At 41.7% G+C, this 20,085-nt stretch overlaps 1 protein-coding gene across 1 annotated transcript in view; it reads right to left on the reverse strand.

The window, feature by feature from the left end:
- Positions 1 to 20,085, reverse strand: part of dnah2 (dynein, axonemal, heavy chain 2) — a 432,951-nt gene that overhangs the window by 326,746 nt on the left and 86,120 nt on the right. The window contains exons 10-12 of the mRNA XM_060919614.1: positions 18,880 to 18,967; positions 13,033 to 13,238; positions 2,286 to 2,415 (exon numbers count right to left, since the gene is read on the reverse strand). Coding sequence (XP_060775597.1) covers positions 2,286 to 2,415; positions 13,033 to 13,238; positions 18,880 to 18,967 — 424 coding nt within the window. The remainder of the gene's footprint in view (positions 1 to 2,285; positions 2,416 to 13,032; positions 13,239 to 18,879; positions 18,968 to 20,085) is intronic.

The raw sequence follows: 20,085 nt of genomic DNA on the forward strand, positions 1-20,085 counted from the left end.
CGTATCCGCGTATTGGTGTTGCTGTGTGCACGCGAATCGTTTTAAAAACGTTAATCTGATGATCCGCTGATACGGTCTAATGTAAACATGGGCTGTGTTTGTTCATTGCCTCAGAAGGCTAATGGATGATTAGAAAACCCTTGTACAATCATGTTAGCACAGCTGAAAACAGTTGAGCTCTTTAGAGAAGCTATAAAACTGACCTTCCTTTGAGCAGATTGAGTTTCTGGAGCATCACATTTGTGGGGTCGATTAAATGCTCAAAATGGCCAGAAAAATGTCTCAACTAAATTTTCTATTCATTTTACAACTTATGGTGGGAAATAAAAGTGTGACTTTTCATGGAAAACACTAAATTGTCTGGGTGACCCCAAACTTTTGAACGGTAGTGTGCATATGCACACAGACATGACAAGGCGCTCAAGCCGTCTGAATAAATCCTGCTTTCCGTTTGGTATTCTCAGCTAAATTCAGAGGTCATGCTGTTTTTCGTTTTGTTTTGTTGCCGTTTTTGCTGCTTCTTTTTGTTCGGTGACATTTTATGAATTTGTTTCTTCACTTGGAAGGCTAGCAGCTGACTGTTGATCAGGTTGTGACCTGGAGACAAATACAACCCTGAAAACCCTCAATAATATTCACAGAACATAGTTCCTGCTCAGACTGCAGCCACTGTTTTTTTTTTATGCCTGTATTGTTGCCATGTAACACTGTTTTACTGTCACTTCTGTATTATTGGTTCTTGCAGGGTTGAAGTGAAAAAAAAAGACTAAAACTAGGTGGGAAGGAGGTTATTATACTAAATTATATGGTATAATAACATGCATTACTTTTTCCGTGGTCCGGTTTCCATCAAATCCTGCGCTCTGATTGGCTGGCGAGCACGCACCTCTGGCGACTCGCTCGTTCACAACAACAACAAACATCATAGCAATTTTTGTCAACATTTATTTTCGCATTTCTCAGGAGAATAGCATTAATTTTACAGCATGGATAGCGATAACGGCAGTGTTCACAGCGAAAGCGAGTTTTACTACCCTGAGGAAGAAGAAATAAAAGAAAACATTTCAGGATAAAGCTAAAAACCTCTAACTTGCTAACGCCGAGAAAAAACATGGCTGAATCCTGAATGACTCCTATTTGTATAAATAGGGGACTACATAGGTGGCAAAATGTAGTTTTTTTCCTGCCATGGAAGTGCACTTGTATACCAAGGAGGAAGCCATTTGCATTACAGCCGTGAATGAGGATTCAAAATGGCGGCTCGGCTCGGGTTTCCCTTTCGGGCGCTCTCGTTTTCTGTTAGAATTTGGTAAAGAAAAAAATTAATATTATTTACCAGCTTAAGGTCGGTCCATATGGTGAAATACCGTGACCTCGGCCTTGAATACTGACCTCGGCCCAGAGGGCCTCACTCAGTACTTTCAAGACCTCGGTCACGGTATTTCACCATACAGACCTCCCAGCTGGGAAATAACATATATTTATTCTATCCACATTCACTGGATATGAGCAATCACGCGCTCTGATTGGCTACTCTACTACTAGGCTATCAGCTCATATACCGTGAGTAGAGAAAAACAAAATGGCAGAGCGTGTTGCTGAACCAACCGAGGACGAAATAAAAACTCTACTCGAAAACAAAACCACAAAAAAGCAACAAAATATGGAATAAAAGTATTTGATGGAAAGAAGGTATCTTTTTTAATTTTTCAAGAATTATTATTATCGCATTTTTCACAAATTGCTCCCGTCATTTCACTGGTTTGTTTACATTCTAAGCAGAAATGATTTTGTCGGACGTTTTGTATAAAGGTTTTATTTATCGAATTTGCAAAAAATAAAAATAAAAATGCTCTGTTTCTCGAAATCCAGGGAATGTGGATAGAATAAAACGAACAGTTATTCCATTCAATCTCTTCCCACATTGCTTATAACTATCAGCTCGTGTACGACTCAATTTCGTGGAATAACTTAAATATTCTGTACAGCAAATCTCTTTGATTTCATTCATGATTTTTTTTTTCTGTGTAACCGTTCTGTTCATCCTCATTTGACAGCAGCAGCAGCACACACGATTTCTGGGTTGACCAGGACAAAGCAATAACTGTAGCATGAAAGCGTTTGTTATTTTTTATGAAGTTATGTACTAGTTCATGAGATTTAACCAGGTGTCACTCCAAGTCCAACCTGCACAGTACATTTCTCTGATATACAAGTTAAATGTGTATGAATATGAAGACAGGTGTGTACGTATGTGTAGAACAGAAAAAGCCAGGAAGTGATACCTCTCGTGCAGAAAAGTGATGGAAGAGGCTGAGCAGTTGGACTCCGTGTTCCACTGTCTTAACCGTCGAAAAAGCTGTGTTGATCAAGTTCTGCGTCATCAATTCGAGTTCCTTCAATGCTGCCCGAAATCTTTAAACAGACACACACGTTTTCGGGATGAGAAACAAATCGAGAGAAGCACACGGAGGCAGGCAATTTGTGCTATCCGTTCAAAGAGAGATACAAAAGAAATTAGCATGTACACAACGGAGCACTGTAAAGACAAAATGAGGCATGCAGAAATGCTCAGTATGTACGATAAATAAATTCCCATTTCAGAGCAGTAATTAAAGGCCAGAAACTGTCGCACATGCCTTTCTCCACATGTACACAATCGTGACACAGATTGGTATTGTTTTACTTGCACTCAGTATGCTGCTCCACCGTGTAACACCTGCCCCAGGCAAGAACACAGCTGTTTGTCTTGGCAACAACATCCCAGCCCTACAACCTCTCTTGACCCCGATCCATCATACTGTCCATCAGCACAAACACATGCCGAATGCTTTCCTAAGGTTCGACAGGGCCCTGGGGTTAACTGGGTGCTGCGCAGTCTCTGGAGGCCGATGGCAGACTTGGGTCCTCACACACATGGTATGATGCACTAAGTAAATACGCACCTCACTCACACACCCTGTCCATTTTTCATGATGGTATTCAGATGAGGAGGCGAGTTATGAATTCCAATAAGGGCACTTTTACCCACAATGCACAACCAGCCAGAGACACTAACTACTAGGGCTGTAACGATAGACCCAACTCACGATTCGATTCGTATCGCGATTTTTGACCCACGATTCGATACACCCACGATTTTTTTTAAAATGCTTTTTTAAAGTAGTAAATTTGACTTATTAACATTTACTTACTTACATTAACTATTTAATAACAAATAATTCAGACCACTGCAGAGAATGAGTAATATGTATGCAAAAATGAACAAATGTATATCCAAAGACTGTTTTATTTCTCAAAATAATACTGTTGAGCCGGAAGCTCTGTTTTTTTCGGTTCTGAAAAAGTCATTTTTCCAAATCGTGTAAATCCGTTAAGATTTTTTTTTTGGGGGGGGTGGCTCTCTCACTGTCTCACTCTCATAGGGCCAATGATTTTCTGTGATCGCGGAAAACAGATGGAAATTACGGAATTTTTATGGTGAAACATTGCTCGCGTGTCAAAATGTAACTGCCGCAGAAGGCTTCCGCCCAAGCAGACATGCCTTCAGTGTTGCCAGATATTGCTAACGTTTTCCACCCCAAAATATGTTCAAAACCAGCCAAAAAGCACCTAAACCTGCCCAATCTGGCAACACTGCATGCCTTTCCGGTCAAGTGATTGTGATTGGCTTGTGGCACACCTAGCCAGCCAATGAGCTGCTTGTTTACAGATTCGCTCCCCGCGTCGCAACCAGAATGGCGACCGCTTAAAAGAAATGAATGCTCTGCCAGTGGCGAGTGTGGACGTTGCGTGACTCGCAGAAGATTGTCGCAGGTCGGCAAAAAAACGACTTACTAATAGATATAAAAAAATAAAAGTAATTTAAGTAAGTTTAAAATGTAATTTAAATAAAAAGTAAAGTATTCATAAATTGAAGTTTGGAAGCGCCTCTGTTTTTGGGCTGAGGAGAAGTTTGAAAGGGTGTACCGCGATTCTGCCTTCTTGTATCGCGATACGGATCGTGGCTCTGCGTATCGCGATTTCGATACGCATATCGTTACAGCCCTACTAACTGCTATATCTACATCTACCCTTATGTACTGTCCATGGACACAAACACAAGCGGAAGATGAACTGATCACCAAAAGGCATAAAGGTAAAGATGACATCTCATCTCATCATCTCTAGCCGCTTTATCCTGTTCTACAGGGTCGCAGGCAAGCTGGAGCCTATCCCAGCTGACTACGGGCGAAAGGCGGGGTACACCCTGGACAAGTCACCAGGTCATCACAGGGCTGACACATAGACACAGACAACCATTCACACTCACATTCACACCTACAGTCAATTTAGAGTCACCAGTTAACCTAACCTGCATGTCTTTGGACTGTGGGGGAAACCGGAGCACCCGGAGGAAACCCACGCGGACACGGGGAGAACATGCAAACTCCGCACAGAAAGGCCCTCGCCGGCCACGGGGCTCGAACCCGGACCTTCTTGCTGTGAGGCGACAGCGCTAACCACTACACCACCGTGCCGCCCGTAAAGACGACATGTTTCTTTAATATGTTCAGCAAGATTACATTTTCATTTCCATCATTTACAGGTACAAAATACCACAAAGAAAAAGAAAAAGGAAAAAGGGCCCAAGGCAAAATTTCGGGCACCCAATATGGTCAGTAACACCCCCTTTGGCAAGTATCACAGCTTATAAACGCTTCTTTTAGCCAGCTAAGAGTCTTTGGGCGGCATGGTGGTGTAGGGGTTAGCACTGTCACCTCATAGCAAGAAGGTCCGGGTTCGAGCCCCGTGGCCGACGAGGGCCTTTCTGTGTGGAGTTTGCATGTTCTCCCCGTGTCTGCGTGGGTTTCCTCCGGGTGCTCCGGTTTCCCCCACAGTCCAAAGACATGAGGTTAGGCTAATATGGGACGGCTTTGGGCTGAGGTGCCCTTGAGCGAGGCACCGAACTCCCAACTGCTCCCTGGGTGCTGTTAGCATGGCTGCCCACTGCTCTGGGTATGTGTGTGTGCTCATTGCTCATGTGTGTGTGCATGTGTGTGTTCACTACTTCAGATGGGTTAAATGCACAGAAGAATTTCACAAGTGTACGTGTGATGAATAAAGTTCTTCTTCTTCTTCTTCAATTTTTATTTGGGGGATTTTCACCCATGCATCCTTACAAAAAGCTTCTAATTCTGCAAGATTCATGGGCCATCTTGCATGCACTGTTCTTCTGAGATCTATCCACAGATATTCAACGACGTTTCAGTCGGGGGTCGGCAAGGGCCATGGCAAAACCTCCAGCTTGCGCCTCTTGATGTGTTCCATTGTAGATTTTGAGGTGTTTCAGATCATTATCTTGTTGTAGGACCCGTCCTCTTTTTAACTTCAACTTTTTTTTTTCCAGATGGTGTGATGTTTGATTCCAGAATTTGCTGGTATTTATTCAAATCCTCTACCAATGAAATGTTCCCTTTGCCACTGGTTGCAAAGCAAGCCCAAAGCATGATCGATCCAAGCCCATGCTTCAGAGTTGGAGAGGTGTTCTTTTCCTGGAATTCGGCACCCTTTTTTCTCCAAACGTACCTTTGCACATTGTGGCCACAAAGTTCTATTTTGACTTCATCAGTCCATAGGACTTGTTTCCAAAATGCATCAGGCTTATTTCGATGTTCATTTGCAAACTTCAGACGCTAAATTTTGTGGCAAAGATGCAGGAAAGGTTTTCTTCTCCTGACCCTCCCATGAAGGTCATATTTGTTCAGGTGTCGCTGCACAGTAGAACAGTGCACCACCACTCCAGGGTCTGCTAAATCTTCCCGAAGGTCTTTTGCAGTCAGACAGGGGGTTCTATTTGCCTTTCTAACAATCCAACGAGCAGTTCTTTCAGACAGTTTTCTTGGACTTCCAGACCTCACCTTGACCTCCCACCATTCCTGTTAACTGCCATTTCTTAAATACATGAGGACTGAGGAAACGGCTACCTGAAAACACTTTGCTACGTTCTTGTAGCCTTCTCCTGCTTTGTGAGCATCAATTATTTTATTTTTCAGAATGCTAGGGAGTTGCTTAGAGGAGCCCATGGCTGTTGATTTTAGGGACAAGTTTGAGGAATCAGAAAATTTATACAGTTTTGAAATTTGCATATCCTGACCTTTCCGAACAATGAATGCGAACAAGCCACAGCTCAATAAACTAATTAAGGCCTGGAACCTTGGTAAAAGTTACCTGAGAACTCAAATGCATTGGGGTACCCAAACTTTCGCATGGTGTTCCTTTTCTTTTTTCACTCAAAAATTGTATGAAGCAAAAATAATATACAAATCTTGCATAAAATGCTGAAAAAGAAACGTATCGTTGTCACCTTTATGCCTTTTGATGAACAGTTATTCACAGAAACAGACATTTTAAGCGAGGGTGCCCAGTGTGTGCATCTTGAATTCATCTTTATATCATGTATACAAAAGGCTTATACTGATCTACGCTAATGCTATATGGCCAAATGTATGTGGACACCTGACCATCCTATTCCAAAACCATGGGCATTAATATTAAGTTGTTCCCCCATTGATGTTATAATAACCACCACTATTCTGGGAATGTTTCCCACTAGATTTTAGACCCTGGGTGTGGGGATTTGTGCTCATTCAGTCACAAGAGGTTGGGAACTGATACTGAAGAAAGAAGAGAAGTAATCCTTTATTTGTCTCACATACAGTACCAGTGAAAAGTTTGTACACCCCTACTCATTCATAGGTTTTTCTGTATTGTGACTATTTTCTACATTGTAGAGCAATACTGAAGACATCAAAACGATGAAATAACACATGGAACATCTATGGAATTATGTGGCAGACAACAAGAATGCTCTGAGAGCACAATATCCCCCGCTGGCAACTATATCTATGCGATATACCGTACACCCTCATGAAACTGTCAAAGTACAAGTTTGGTAATCAAGGGCCATAACTCTGGTGAAATGTGACCGAATTGAACGGAATTGTCTCATCTCATCTCATTATCTCATTATCTCTAGCCGCTTTATCCTGTTCTACAGGGTCGCAGGCAAGCTGGAGCCTATCCCAGCTGACTACGGGCGAAAGGCGGGGTACACCCTGGACAAGTCGCCAGGTCATCACAGGGCTGACACATAGACACAGACAACCATTCACACTCACATTCACACCTACGCTCAATTTAGAGTCACCAGTTAACCTAACCTGCATGTCTTTGGACTGTGGGGGAAACCGGAGCACCCGGAGGAAACCCACGCGGACACGGGGAGAACATGCAAACTCCGCACAGAAAGGCCCTCGCCGGCCACGGGGCTCGAACCCGGACCTTCTTGCTGTGAGGCGACAGCGCTAACCACTACACCACTGTGCCGCCCCTGAACGGAATTGTAATATGCACATTACCGACCTACAGCAAAGCCTTTCGCAAAGTTTTGGAAAATTCCTGCAAATATTACGAGAGGAGTTGATTTCAGAAGTTGAATGCACTTTCATGAAATTGTCAAAGTACTAGTTTGGTAATCAAGGGCCCGGACTCTGAAAAAATTCAACTGAATTGAACTAAATTGCAATATGCGTATTACCAACATATAACAACGCCTTTCGCTAAGTTCCGTGAAATTCTTCCGAGAATTGTGAGAGGAGTTCATTTCAGAAGACAAGCACACCCTCATGAAATTATCAAAGGACAAGTTTGGTAATCAAGGGCCAGAACTCTAGTAAAATGTGACTGAACTGAACAAAATTACAATATGTGTACTACTGGCATACAACAAAGAATCCTGTTAAGTTTCATGAAATTCCTCCAAAAATTGTGAGAGGAGTTGATTTCAGAAGGTGAGTACCCTTCTTGGGACGGACGGACATCACCACGGCATAATCCCCCTTCCGGCTTTTCGGCCAGCGAGGGATAAAAAGTCTTAAAAACGCTTCATATTTTAGATTCTTCAAAGTAGCCACCGTTTACTTTGATGGCTGCTTTATACACATACGTACATATTTCTTGACCTTTTATTCCTTTTGGAACTTACAGCACAAACTTGTTACAAGAGTTTGACCGTTAGTTTGACTTTTAGATAAGCTTTCTTTGAAACACATTTCTGTCGTTCTCCCCAAATCTTCTTGAATTTTGATTACATTTTCCAGAACCGTTCTGTGATGGTATCTGGTCTTTGTATACCTTTCATCCACAAACATCAGACGTTTTGTTAATGTTTCATTTCACATGAGCAACCCAGTTGACATTTCTTTTCCTGATACACTCAGATATTTTCTCTGCTTTACATATTGTCAAAAATCTTCTGTGTGTTGAACTTCCATGCCCAGTTGATACCAGCACCACTCTTCTCGTTATTAGTTTTTGATCTCTTTCTTGCTTCCTTTATTTCTTTGCGTGATGACTTTCTTGACATTCTGCCCCGGATCATACATCGAAGAAACTGAGTGTATACTGACTCAAGTCTTTCATACTGTCTTTGTGTAAGAGTCCACACTTTTGGCATTATCTTAACCAGCTTCATGAGGTAAGTCACCTTGTCAAAAGTTCATCTCATCTCATCTCATTATCTGTAGCCGCTTTATCCTGTTCTACAGGGTCGCAGGCGAGCTGGAGCCTATCCCAGCTGACTACGGGCGAAAGGCGGGGTACACCCTGGACAAGTCGCCAGGTCATCACAGGGCTGACACATAGACACAGACAACCATTCACACTCACATTCACACCTACGGTCAATTTAGAGCCACCAGTTAACCTAACCTGCATGTCTTTGGACTGTGGGGGAAACCGGAGCACCCGGAGAAAACCCACGCGGACACAGGGAGAACATGCAAACTCCACACAGAAAGGCCCTCGCCGGCCACGGGGCTCGAACCCGGACCTTCTTGCTGTGAGGCGACAGCGCTAACCACTACACCACCGCCCTTGTCAAAAGTTAATGATTGGAATTTCTTTCCGTCTTATTGCATTTGAGACCGTCAAACAGTAAATAGTCCTATTCGACAACTGTAGTAGTACATATTATGTCAAGAACTGCTCAACTAAGTAAAGAGAAAGGACAGCCATCATTACTTTAATACAAGAACGGTTTTAATCAAAATAAAGAAAAAAACAGAATTAGAATGTGTGTCCAAACTTTGACTGGTACTGTACATGACAGTCAGAGTGCAGGGTCAGCCATGGTATGGAGCAGATAGGGTTAAGGGTCTTGCTCAAGGGCAAAACAGGAGCAGCTTGGTGGTGCTGAGGCTTGAACCCCAACAACCACTGAGCCACCACTGCCACCATTGTCATGTTGGGCAACAAGTTCTGGTGCACAGTCGGCGTTCCAGTTCATCCCAATGGTGTTCAGTGGGGTTGAGATCAGGCCAATTGTGTTCTTCCACTCCAACCTCGGCAAACCATATGTTCAGAGAGCTTGCTTTGTACACAGGGCACTGTCTTGCTGGTACAGATTTGGGCCTCTTGCAGTGGCGCTTGAAAGTTTGTGAACCCTTTAGAATTTTCTCTATTTCTGCATAAATATGACCCAAAACATCATCAGATTTTCACACAAGTCCTAAAAGTAGATAAAGAGAACCCAGTTAAACAAATGAGACAAAAATATTATACTTGGTCATTTATTTATTGAGGAAAATAATCCAATATTACATATCTGTGAGTGGCAAAAGTATGTGAACCTCTAGGATTAGCAGTTAATTTGAAGGTGAAATTAGAGTCAGGTGTTTTCAATCAATGGGATGACAATCAGGTGTGAGTGGGCACCCTGTTTTATTTAAAGAACAGGGATCTATCAAAGTCTGATCTTCACAACACATGTTTGTGGAAGTGTATCATGGCACGAACAAAGGAGATTTCTGAGGACCTCAGGAAAAGCGTTGTTGATGCTCATCAGGCTGGAAAAGGTTACAAAACCATCCAACTAAAGAGTTTGGACTCCACCAATCCACAGTCAGACAGACTGTGTACAAATGGAGGAAATTCAAGACCATTGTTACCCTCCCCAGGAGTGGTCGACCAACAAAGATCACTCCAAGAGCAAGGCGTGTAATAGTCAGCGAGGTCACAAAGGACCCCAGGGTAACTTCTAAGCAACTGAAGGCCTCTCTCACATTGGCTAATGTTAATGTTCATGAGTCCACCATCAGGAGAACACTGAACAACAGTGGTGTGCATGGCAGGGTTGCAAGGAGAAAGCCACTGCTCCCCAAAAAGAACATTGCTGCTCCTCTGCAGTTTGCTAAAGATCACAGGGACAAGCCAGAAGGCTATTGGAAAAATGTTTTGTGGATGGAGGAGACCAAAATAGAACTTTTTGGTTTAAGTGAGAAGCGTTATGTTTGGAGAAAGGAAAACACTGCATTCCAGCATAAGAACCTGATCCCATCTGTGGTGGTAGTATCATGGTTTGGGCCTGTTTATAAGAGACTGTTTTCTCTTTATTGCGTTTTTATCCTGCAACTATATTTTAAAATATCAATGACATTCTATTAATTTTCATTTGTATTTTTGTTGTTTTTATGCATTATGCACTTGTAAATTTTTAGTTTGTCTATCTCTTTGTTGCAAATAAACTCAATCAATCAATGTTTTGCTGCATCTGGGCCAGGACGGCTTGCCATCATCAATGGAACAATGCATTCTGCATTATACCAGCGAATTCTAAAGGAAAATGTCAGGACATCTGTCCATGAACTGAATCTCAAGAGAAGGTGGGTCATGCAGCAAGACAACGACCCTAAGCACACAAGTCGTTCTACCAAAGAATGGTTAAAGAAGAATAAAGTTAATGTTTTGGAATGGCCAAGTCAAAGTCCTGACCTTAATCCAATCGAAATGTTGTGGAAGGACCTGAAGCGAGCAGTTCATGTGAGGAAACCCACCAACATCCCAGAGTTGAAGCTGTTCTGTACGGAGGAACGGGCTAAAATTCCTCCAAGCCGGTGTGCAGGACTGATCAACAGTTACCGGAAACGTTTAGTTGCAGTTATTGCTGCACAAGGGGGTCACACCAGATACTGAAAGCAAAGGTTCACATACAGTGCTGAGCGTAAATGAGTGCACCCCCTTTGAAAAGTAACATTTTAAACAATATCTCAATGAACACAAACAATTTCCAAAATGTTGACAAGACAAAGTTTAATATAACATCTGTTTAACTTATAACGTGAAAGTAAGGTTAATAATATAACTTAGATTACACATTTTTCAGTTTTACTCAAATTAGGGTGGTGCAAAAACGAGTACACCCCACAACAAAAACTACTACAGCTAGTACTTTGTATGGCCTCCATGATTTTTAATGACAGCACCGAGTCTTCTAGGCATGGAATGAACAAGTTGGCGACATTTTGCAACATCGATCTTTTTCCATTCTTCAACAATGACCTCTTTTAGTGACTGGATGCTGGATGGAGAGTGATGCTCAACTTGTCTCTTCAGAATTCCCCAGAGGTGTTCGATTGGGTTCAGATCAGGAGACATACTTGGCCACTGAATCACTTTCACCCTGTTCTTCTTCAGAAATCCAGCAGAGGCCTTAGATGTGTGTTTAGTCATGTTGGAAAAGTGCACGACGACCAAGGGCACGGAGTGATGGTAGCATCTTCTCTTTCAGTATAGAGCAATACGCCTGTGAATTCATGATGCCGTCAATGAAATGCAGCTCCCTGACACCAGCAGCACTCATGCAGCCCCACATAAGGACACTGCCACCACCATGTTTCACTGTAGGCACCATGCATTTTTCTTTGTATTCCTCACCTTTGCGACGCCATACAGTTTTGAAGCCATCAGTTCCAAAAACATTTACCTTGGTCTCATCACTCCAGAGTATAGAGCCCCAGTAGTCTTCATCTTTGTCAGCATGGGCCCTGGCAAACTCTAGGCGGGCTTTTTTGTGCCTGGGCTTTAGGAGAGGCTTCTTTCGTGGACGGTATCCATGCATGCCATTCCTCTGCAGCGTACGCCGTATTGTGTCACGGGAAATAGTCACCCCAGTTTGGCTTTCTACTTCTTTAGATAACTGCAGTGAACTTGCATGCCGATTTTCTTCAACCCTTCTCATCAGAAGATGCTCCTGTCGAGGTGTTAACTTCTGTGGACAACCTGGACGTCTCTGTGAGATGGTTGCAGTTCCATCTTTCTTAAATGTTTGTACCACTTTTGCTACAGTATTCTGACTGATAAGTAAAGCTTTGCTGATCTTCTTGTAGCCTTCACCTTTGTGGTGTAAAGAAATTATTTTCTTTGGGGAATTCTGAAGAGACAAGTTGAGCATCACTCTCCATCCAGCATCCAGTCACTAAAAGAGGTCGTTGTTGAAGAACGGAAAAAGATTGATGTTGCAAAATGTCGCCAACTTGTTCATTCCATGCCTAGAAGACTTGGTGCTGTCATTAAAAATCATGGAGGCCATACAAAGTACTAGATGTAGTAGTTTTTGTACCCTAATTTGAGTAAAACTGAAAAATGTGTAATCTAAGTTATATTATTAACCTTACTTTCCCGTTATAAGTTAAACAGATGTTATATTAAACTTTGTCTTGTCAACATTTTGGAAATTGTTTGTGTTCATTGAGATATTGTTTAAAATGTTACTTTTCAAAGGGGGTGTACTCATTTACGCTCAGCACTGTACTTTTGCCACTCACAGATATGTAATATTGGATCATTTTCCTCAATAAATAAATGAGCAAGTATAATATTTTGGTCTCATTTGTTTAACTGGGTTCTCTTTATCTACTTTTAGGACTTGTGTGAAAATCTGATGGTGTTTTAGGTCATATTTATGCAGAAATAGAGAAAATTCTAAAGGGTTCACAAACTTTCAAGCATCACTGTAGTTCCAGTGAAGAGAAATCTTAATGCTACATTATATCAAGACATTGTAGACAAGTGTGTGCTTCCAACTTTCTGGCAATATTTTGGGGAAGAATCCAAATATGGCTGCCAGGTGTAAACATCCATTTGCCCATATTGTGTACATATAAGGAAAAGAAAACAGTTGATTTCACACACACGCACCCCCCCCCCCCTTACCTGTTGCAGGATTTATGCCAGGTGGTGTTTTTGAACTCAAAAATGCCCTCACACTCAGAGTACAGGGTCTGCAGATTCTTGTCAAACATTTCTTCAATTTTCAGCAGTTTCCTGATGATCTCCGGCCCCTGATGTCCTTCAAAGCATGGTAATGGCAGCTGAACACCCTCTTCACGACGAGCAAACTGCTGCTGAGAATGACATACCTGAGACAGAGAGACAGAAAGGGTGAGAGAGCAAAGAAATTTAAAAACAAAGTATCAGGTCAGAATAACCTGGGAAAGGTACAAAGATCTGAGGAAGAGTAATATGTCTCAAACTAAGCATAAATGAGTGAAATATAATAACGATGACCTTTTTTCAATAAAGTAGTGCACAGTGAAATCTGATCATGTATATATTTTACCAGCCTGTTACCACCCAGAAGTGTTTATTTCTATCACGCAATGATTAACTTACAATTCCAATTTATAACTCATTAACAGGCGGCACGGTGGTGTAGTGGTTAGCGCTGTCACCTCACAGCAAGAAGGTCCGGGTTCGAGCCCCGTGGCCGGCGAGGGCCTTTCTGTGTGGAGTTTGCATGTTCTCCCCGTGTCCGCGTGGGTTTCCTCCGGGTGCTCCGGTTTCCCCCACAGTCCAAAGACATGCAGGTTAGGTTAACTGGTGACTCTAAATTGACCGTAGGTGTGAATGTGAGTGTGAATGGTTGTCTGTGTCTATGTGTCAGCCCTGTGATGACCTGGCGACTTGTCCAGGGTGTACCCCGCCTTTCGCCCGTAGTCAGCTGGGATAGGCTCCAGCTTGCCTGCGACCCTGTAGAACAGGATAAAGCGGCTAGAGATAATGAGATGAGATGAGAAATCATTAAAAAATTAGCATTGTGCTTTACAACAATTTAGAGTTACATTTAATGTTGTGGCTTGTCCACGAGACGAGTGACTTCCTGTTACCATTTACTTACAGTTGCTATAAACAGTAATTCCCCTGCCAGCCTCTTTCTCCCCTTGTCTGTCAATCAAGAATGCAAAGTCCTCTGTACTAAAGACTTTCCCATAGCTTACTCGCCATTAGTTAACATAATGTTAAATAAAGGTCTCCTTAAAGTATATATATATATATTAGGTGGCACGGTGGTGTAGTGGTTAGCACTGTCGCCTCACAGCAAGAAGGTCCAGGTTCGAGCCCCGGGGCCGGCGAGGGCCTTTCTGTGTGGAGTTTGCATGTTCTCCCCGTGTCCGCGTGGGTTTCCTCCGGGTGCTCCGTTTTCCCCCACACTCCAAAGACAAGCAGGTTAGGCTAACATGGAGCAGCCATGAGCTGAGATGTCCTTGAGTGAGGCACCGAACCCCCAACTGCTCCCCGGGGGCTGTAGAATAGCTGCCCACTGCTCTGGGTATGTGTATGTGCTCATTATTCACGTGTGTGTGCATGCGTGTGTTCACTGCTTCAGATGGGTTAAATGCAAAAAGGAATTCCACAAGTGTATGTGTGATGAATAAAGTTGTTCTTCTTTTTTATATATATTTAGCAGGGCTCGAAATTCATATATTTTTTCACCAGCCAGCTGGACTAGTTACCTTCCAAAGTAATTCGCGAAACAGAAAATCAACTCGCCAAAATTTGTTCATGTATGAATTTTACTTCTGTCAAAAATAACACAAAAGAGAGTAGTTACCATTGTTCATGACTAATGTGCATTTACTTCAAGACCTGAATATTTTGATACGGTTTTTTTGGCACACTTTACAAATTGGCATTTGCTGTTCCACGTCCTCCTCGCGATATCCAAAAAAATGCCGGATGACTGACCCCTTACTAGTTCTTTTAGGAACCAATTTGTCCGCTTCCATTTTTAATTTGTCGCTGAAATTGACAGAGCTTACATGGTAGCCTATGCAACACCAGCGATTGCACAAACTGAGTCAGTGCTGGAAACCGAAACTAGAAAATCTTCCCGCAAGTTCCTTTCAGCGCCGAGATGTTGCCCGGGGTTGGTTGGCGAGTGTGTGACGTTATTGTTTTTTTTACCCTTAGGCAGCCTCTCACGTTACTGCCTGAGGGACAGGGAGAAAACCACCGGAAAAGGTTTTAAACAAACGCAACAAATACGAAACAAACGCAAGTCGGCAGATGACCATAAAATACTCGATAGTTACGATATAATAATTATATGTATCTCACACAGAATTTTCGGAGATATATCGAGTATATTCGATATATCGCGCAGCTCTAGTCTGAATCTTCGCTTCATATATATTTTTTATTTTCAACTAGCCAGCCGGGCTGCCTAGTGACAGGAATTACCCACCAAAGGACAAATTAAGTTGCATCGGGCGACTGGACCACCGCGAATTTCGAGCCCTGATATATATATATATATATATATATATATATATATATATATATATATATATATATATATCCAGGGTGCGATTTGTCAAAAAACCAGAAGGGGGGATTTTTTTTTTTTTTAATCGTGAAACATCACAAAACTAAGGTAACAATAGGCTAACAGCTCAATAACATCCGATGATATTAAATGAATAACACTGTGGCAGCGGGGGCGTGGTCAAGCATCGGTCTGTGACAGGAGGGCGGAGTCAGGGAAGATAAGTGGCAGAATCACTACACCTGTCGTTAATTAATGTGTTTGTGTGTCTTCCCAGTGACCGCGCCCTATTTAAGGAGAGAGAGCGAGAGCAGAGGGAGCTCTCTCCACAACTAGACGACTGATGTGTGTGCGAGTGCAGCTAGAAGCTGAATAAAAGCAAGTTGTGTGAAATCAGTTTTGTCCTGCCGTCCTTCTGTCACAGACCGATGCTTGACCACGCCCCCGCTGCCCAAACACTAAATGAAAACGAACACTAAACCAGAGATAGTAAATTCATCTTCCTATCTCTCTGACTAAATACACTAACACTAACACACAACAAAGTTCGCATTGCTTGTCGCGTTGCTGTGATGTTTCTCTCCCTCCGGATTAAATGGACAGTGGCTCGAAAATCACTGAAATACATGAATACTAAATGAACAGTTTGCTCTGATGGCGCAGTTCATGTGGCCTTTTCTGCTTTCCCGTCGGTGCGCTATCCGCCGCGTTTCGCCCTTCTTTAATCCACATTTCTGCGAATTTCTCAGCAGGGAAGGAACGCACGTCTGGCCCATTGACAGCGAGGAAAAGAAGGCTGTCAGTGTGGATACATTCATTCTGTTGCGCTCATCAGTAAGGATGTGATTCATGGCGCTAAATCCACGTTCACACTCTGGATATTGTTATTATCTACAATGTATCTATTTGCTGGGGACGTTCGTGAACATCAAAGCTGCCACTTCGGGTCATTTTGAAAGTGAGTGCAATGTAGACCATAGAAAACTGTGTCACAACATGCCTGTCATGTCAACTTTTTTTTTGGTTTGTTTGTTTTATTGACGGGGTTGTCCCCGAGGATTTTTTTTCAGCAGAGATAAAAACCAGAGGGGGGGATGATCCCCACCATCCCCCCCAGCAAATCGCACCCAGTATATTGGTGCGTTCATGTGCTATGGGAATTATGGTAAATACCAAACGCCGACATGTAAAGCACACACGAACGCCCCCTCTTGTGGTATTTTCCACTGGGCAACTCGTAGAAAATTTTGATACATGAGTTGCCGAGATGAGATGAACTTTAACCTTTTCAACATGGCGGCGAGCGGTACAAGACTAGTTTATGAACCAAGAAAGAAGTGGTTTTCACCTACGGGAAGCTGACTCTCACCTTTTAAACGAGTCATGTTATGTATATTATATTATTATAATATGTATATTATAGCCTAATACAAAATATTCTGTGGCTGTCCAAAGAACACCAAGAATGATCTAGATACTGGCTACTCTCATTGCGGCTACAGCCAAATTTCCAAAAACTGCGTGGCATTCAATGTGTTAAGAAAATCTCTACTTGTCATGATCAGGAAATATTCAGCATTATTTACCTTTTGACTTTTGATAACTCATATTCCTGCTGCAGCTGATGAACAAGGCAATCTGTAATTGTTTTAGCCAAATAACAGGCCTGATTCTGATTCTAGTCCACCATCTTTAATTTGTCAACAACAACAAAAGCATGTGAACACAACACACTGGTAAATACCACTTCCCAACTGGAAAATATCATCTTCCCATAGCGCATGAACGCAGCATATATCCACATTCACTGGATTTGAGCAATCACGCTCTCTGATTGGCTACTCTACAACAAGGGTATTACACTGCAAAAAATTGAAAACTGAATTTGAGGACAAAGTTACTTAATACTAGTGAAATGATCTTGCTGCAGGGACAGATATTTTTACTTGATAAGACATCTTAGAATAAGTTGGTTGCAATCTAGAACTCGGTTTAATAATCTCAGAATTGGTGTCTTGTATTCTTCTAATAGGAAATGTTGGATTGTTTCAACTATTTTCAAGATATTTTCACTTGCTAAGATATCATTTTTGCAGTGTAGTTCATATACCGTGAGTAGAGAAAAACAAAATGACACAGCGTGTTACTGAACCAACCGAGGACGTAATAAAAACTGTACTTGAAAACAAAACACCAAAAATTACAAAAAAAGCAACAAAATATGGAATAAAAGTTTATATATAAGTGTTCCCCCTATTAGAGAGCATTTGGACCTGAACAAACAGCTAAAAAAGTCATATTTATGTCTTCACATTTATTTTAGAGTAATAATTATAACAATTATTACAATAGATCTGCACTCCTGTTTTTTTTTCAGACCTTAAAATGTGTGTGTGTTTGTGGGGGGGCATTATACACTGCAAAAAATGATCTCTTGTTGAGAAAAAATATCTTCAATATGGGTGAATTTATCTATTATTTCTTATTAGAAGTTTACTAGAACTCAAATGTAAGATTATTGAGCTTACTTTGAGACGCTTTTACTAATTTCAAGCCTTAAATTTTCTTATTCTATTGGCAGATAATTTTGCTCATTTTAAGCATTCAATTCTAGAAAGAAGCAAAATTATCTGCCAATAGAATAAGGAAATTTAAGGCTTGAAATTAGTAAAAGCGTCTCAAAGTAAGCTCAATAATCTTACATTTGAGTTCTAGTAAACTTCTAATAAGAAATAATAGATAAATTCACCCATATTAAAGATATTTTCTCTCAACAAGAGATCATTTTTTGCAGCGTATATATATATATATATATATATATATATATATATATATATATATATATATATATATATATATACACACACACACTACCGTTCAAAAGTTTGGGGTCACCCAGACAATTTAGTGTTTTCCATGAAAAGTCACACTTTTATTTCCCACCATAAGTTGTAAAATGAATAGAAAATATAGTCAAGACATTTTTCTGGCCATTTTGAGCATTTAATCGACCCCACAAATGTGATGCTCCAGAAACTCAATCTGCTCAAAGGAAGGTCAGTTTTATAGCTTCTCTAAAGAGCTCAACTGTTTTCAGCTGTGCTAACATGATTGTACAAGGGTTTTCTAATCATCCATTAGCCTTCTGAGGCAATGAGCAAACACATTGTACCATTAGAACACTGGAGTGAGAGTTGCTGGAAATGGGCCTTTATACACCTATGGAGATATTGCACCAAAAACCACACATTTGCAGCTAGAATAGTCATTTAGCACATTAGCAATGTATAGAGTGGATTTCTGATTAGTTTAAAGTGATCTTCATTGAAAAGAACAGTGCTTTTCTTTCAAAAATAAGGACATTTCAAAGGGACCCCAAACTTTTGAACGGTAGTGTATACACACAATACTTTATGCTCATGTATGATTGGCCAGTTCCTTGGCCATTTGGTTACCTCAAGCAAATGTGTACATCTCTGTATGAACCCATCCAACGAAGAGAAGATCCTGCTCTGATTGAGCTCCTGGTCTTCATGAGAAAGTCTAATCCAGAGAAAGGAAACGAAGGGAAGGAAAATGAGGAGGGAGAGTTAATACATCATTCTCTGTGACATATGAGTAAGCACCAGTAGAGAAAAACAGGTCTATATTTGCCATGTCATCGCTCCTTACAAGCCAATGTTTCAACTGTATGTAGTAGAAAAACAAAACAACGGCAAACTGTCATCCATAACAGTGAAGGATAGGGTCAAAAATGATCTGTCATTGGCATAATTGCATCCACCCAAGTTCTATATCAGCGGGGCTGCCGTTTCTCAGATTGCTTTTCACACTTCATTCTTTTCCTGATGGAAAGGTAATCCTCGGCACAGAGCACAGACAAACATGTTTAGCCGAGCTGTGCAGGGGAAAAGACAGAAAGGGAAAATGCGAGCAGCCCTATTAGCAGGGCTGTTTCACAAAGCAATGAGGAGATTTGGGGTATAGGCACATGGGCGAGAGAAACAGAATACATTCCCAAATTAAAATACAAGAGATCCACAATGTTGCCAAAATTTATAATCGGAATGATAAAAAGATCATAGGCCAGAAAATAAATCTGCACTGTCTTCTTACTTTGAAATGGATTTCTTCATTTCAAAGCACAACAGCACTGTGAGAGAAAATCCATCCATCCATTATCTCTAGCCGCTTTATCCTGTTCTACAGGGTCGCTGGAGCCTATCCCAGCTGACTACGGGCGAAAGGCGGGGTACACCCTGGACAAGTCGCCAGGTCATCACAGGGCTGACACTTAGGCCCTGTCCACACAGCAACGGATTTAGGTGAATCTCATAAAATTGTTTATCGTTTCGGCCTGGCGTCCACACGGCACCGGCGTTTTGGGTGCCCCAAAACGAAATCTTTTGAGAACGGGTTCCAGAGTGAAAAAATCTGGCAACGGCACTGTTGCAAAGTCGTCTGGATGAGTAGAATGGATTTGTTTATGATGATGTCACAACCACATGACTGTCAGTGCTTCATGCCAGGTTGAAGTGTAACGAACTCGATGCGAGTTGTCAACAAATCCTATAACTTGGTTCATGAAACGCGCTTACAAAATATTTTCACTGTGAATATTTATTGTGTAATGGTGCAAAGTGAGAGAGAGAGAGAGAGAG

The sequence above is a fragment of the Neoarius graeffei genome, chromosome 1, assembly GCF_027579695.1.
Source record: "Neoarius graeffei isolate fNeoGra1 chromosome 1, fNeoGra1.pri, whole genome shotgun sequence".
Lineage (NCBI taxonomy): Eukaryota > Metazoa > Chordata > Actinopteri > Siluriformes > Ariidae > Neoarius > Neoarius graeffei.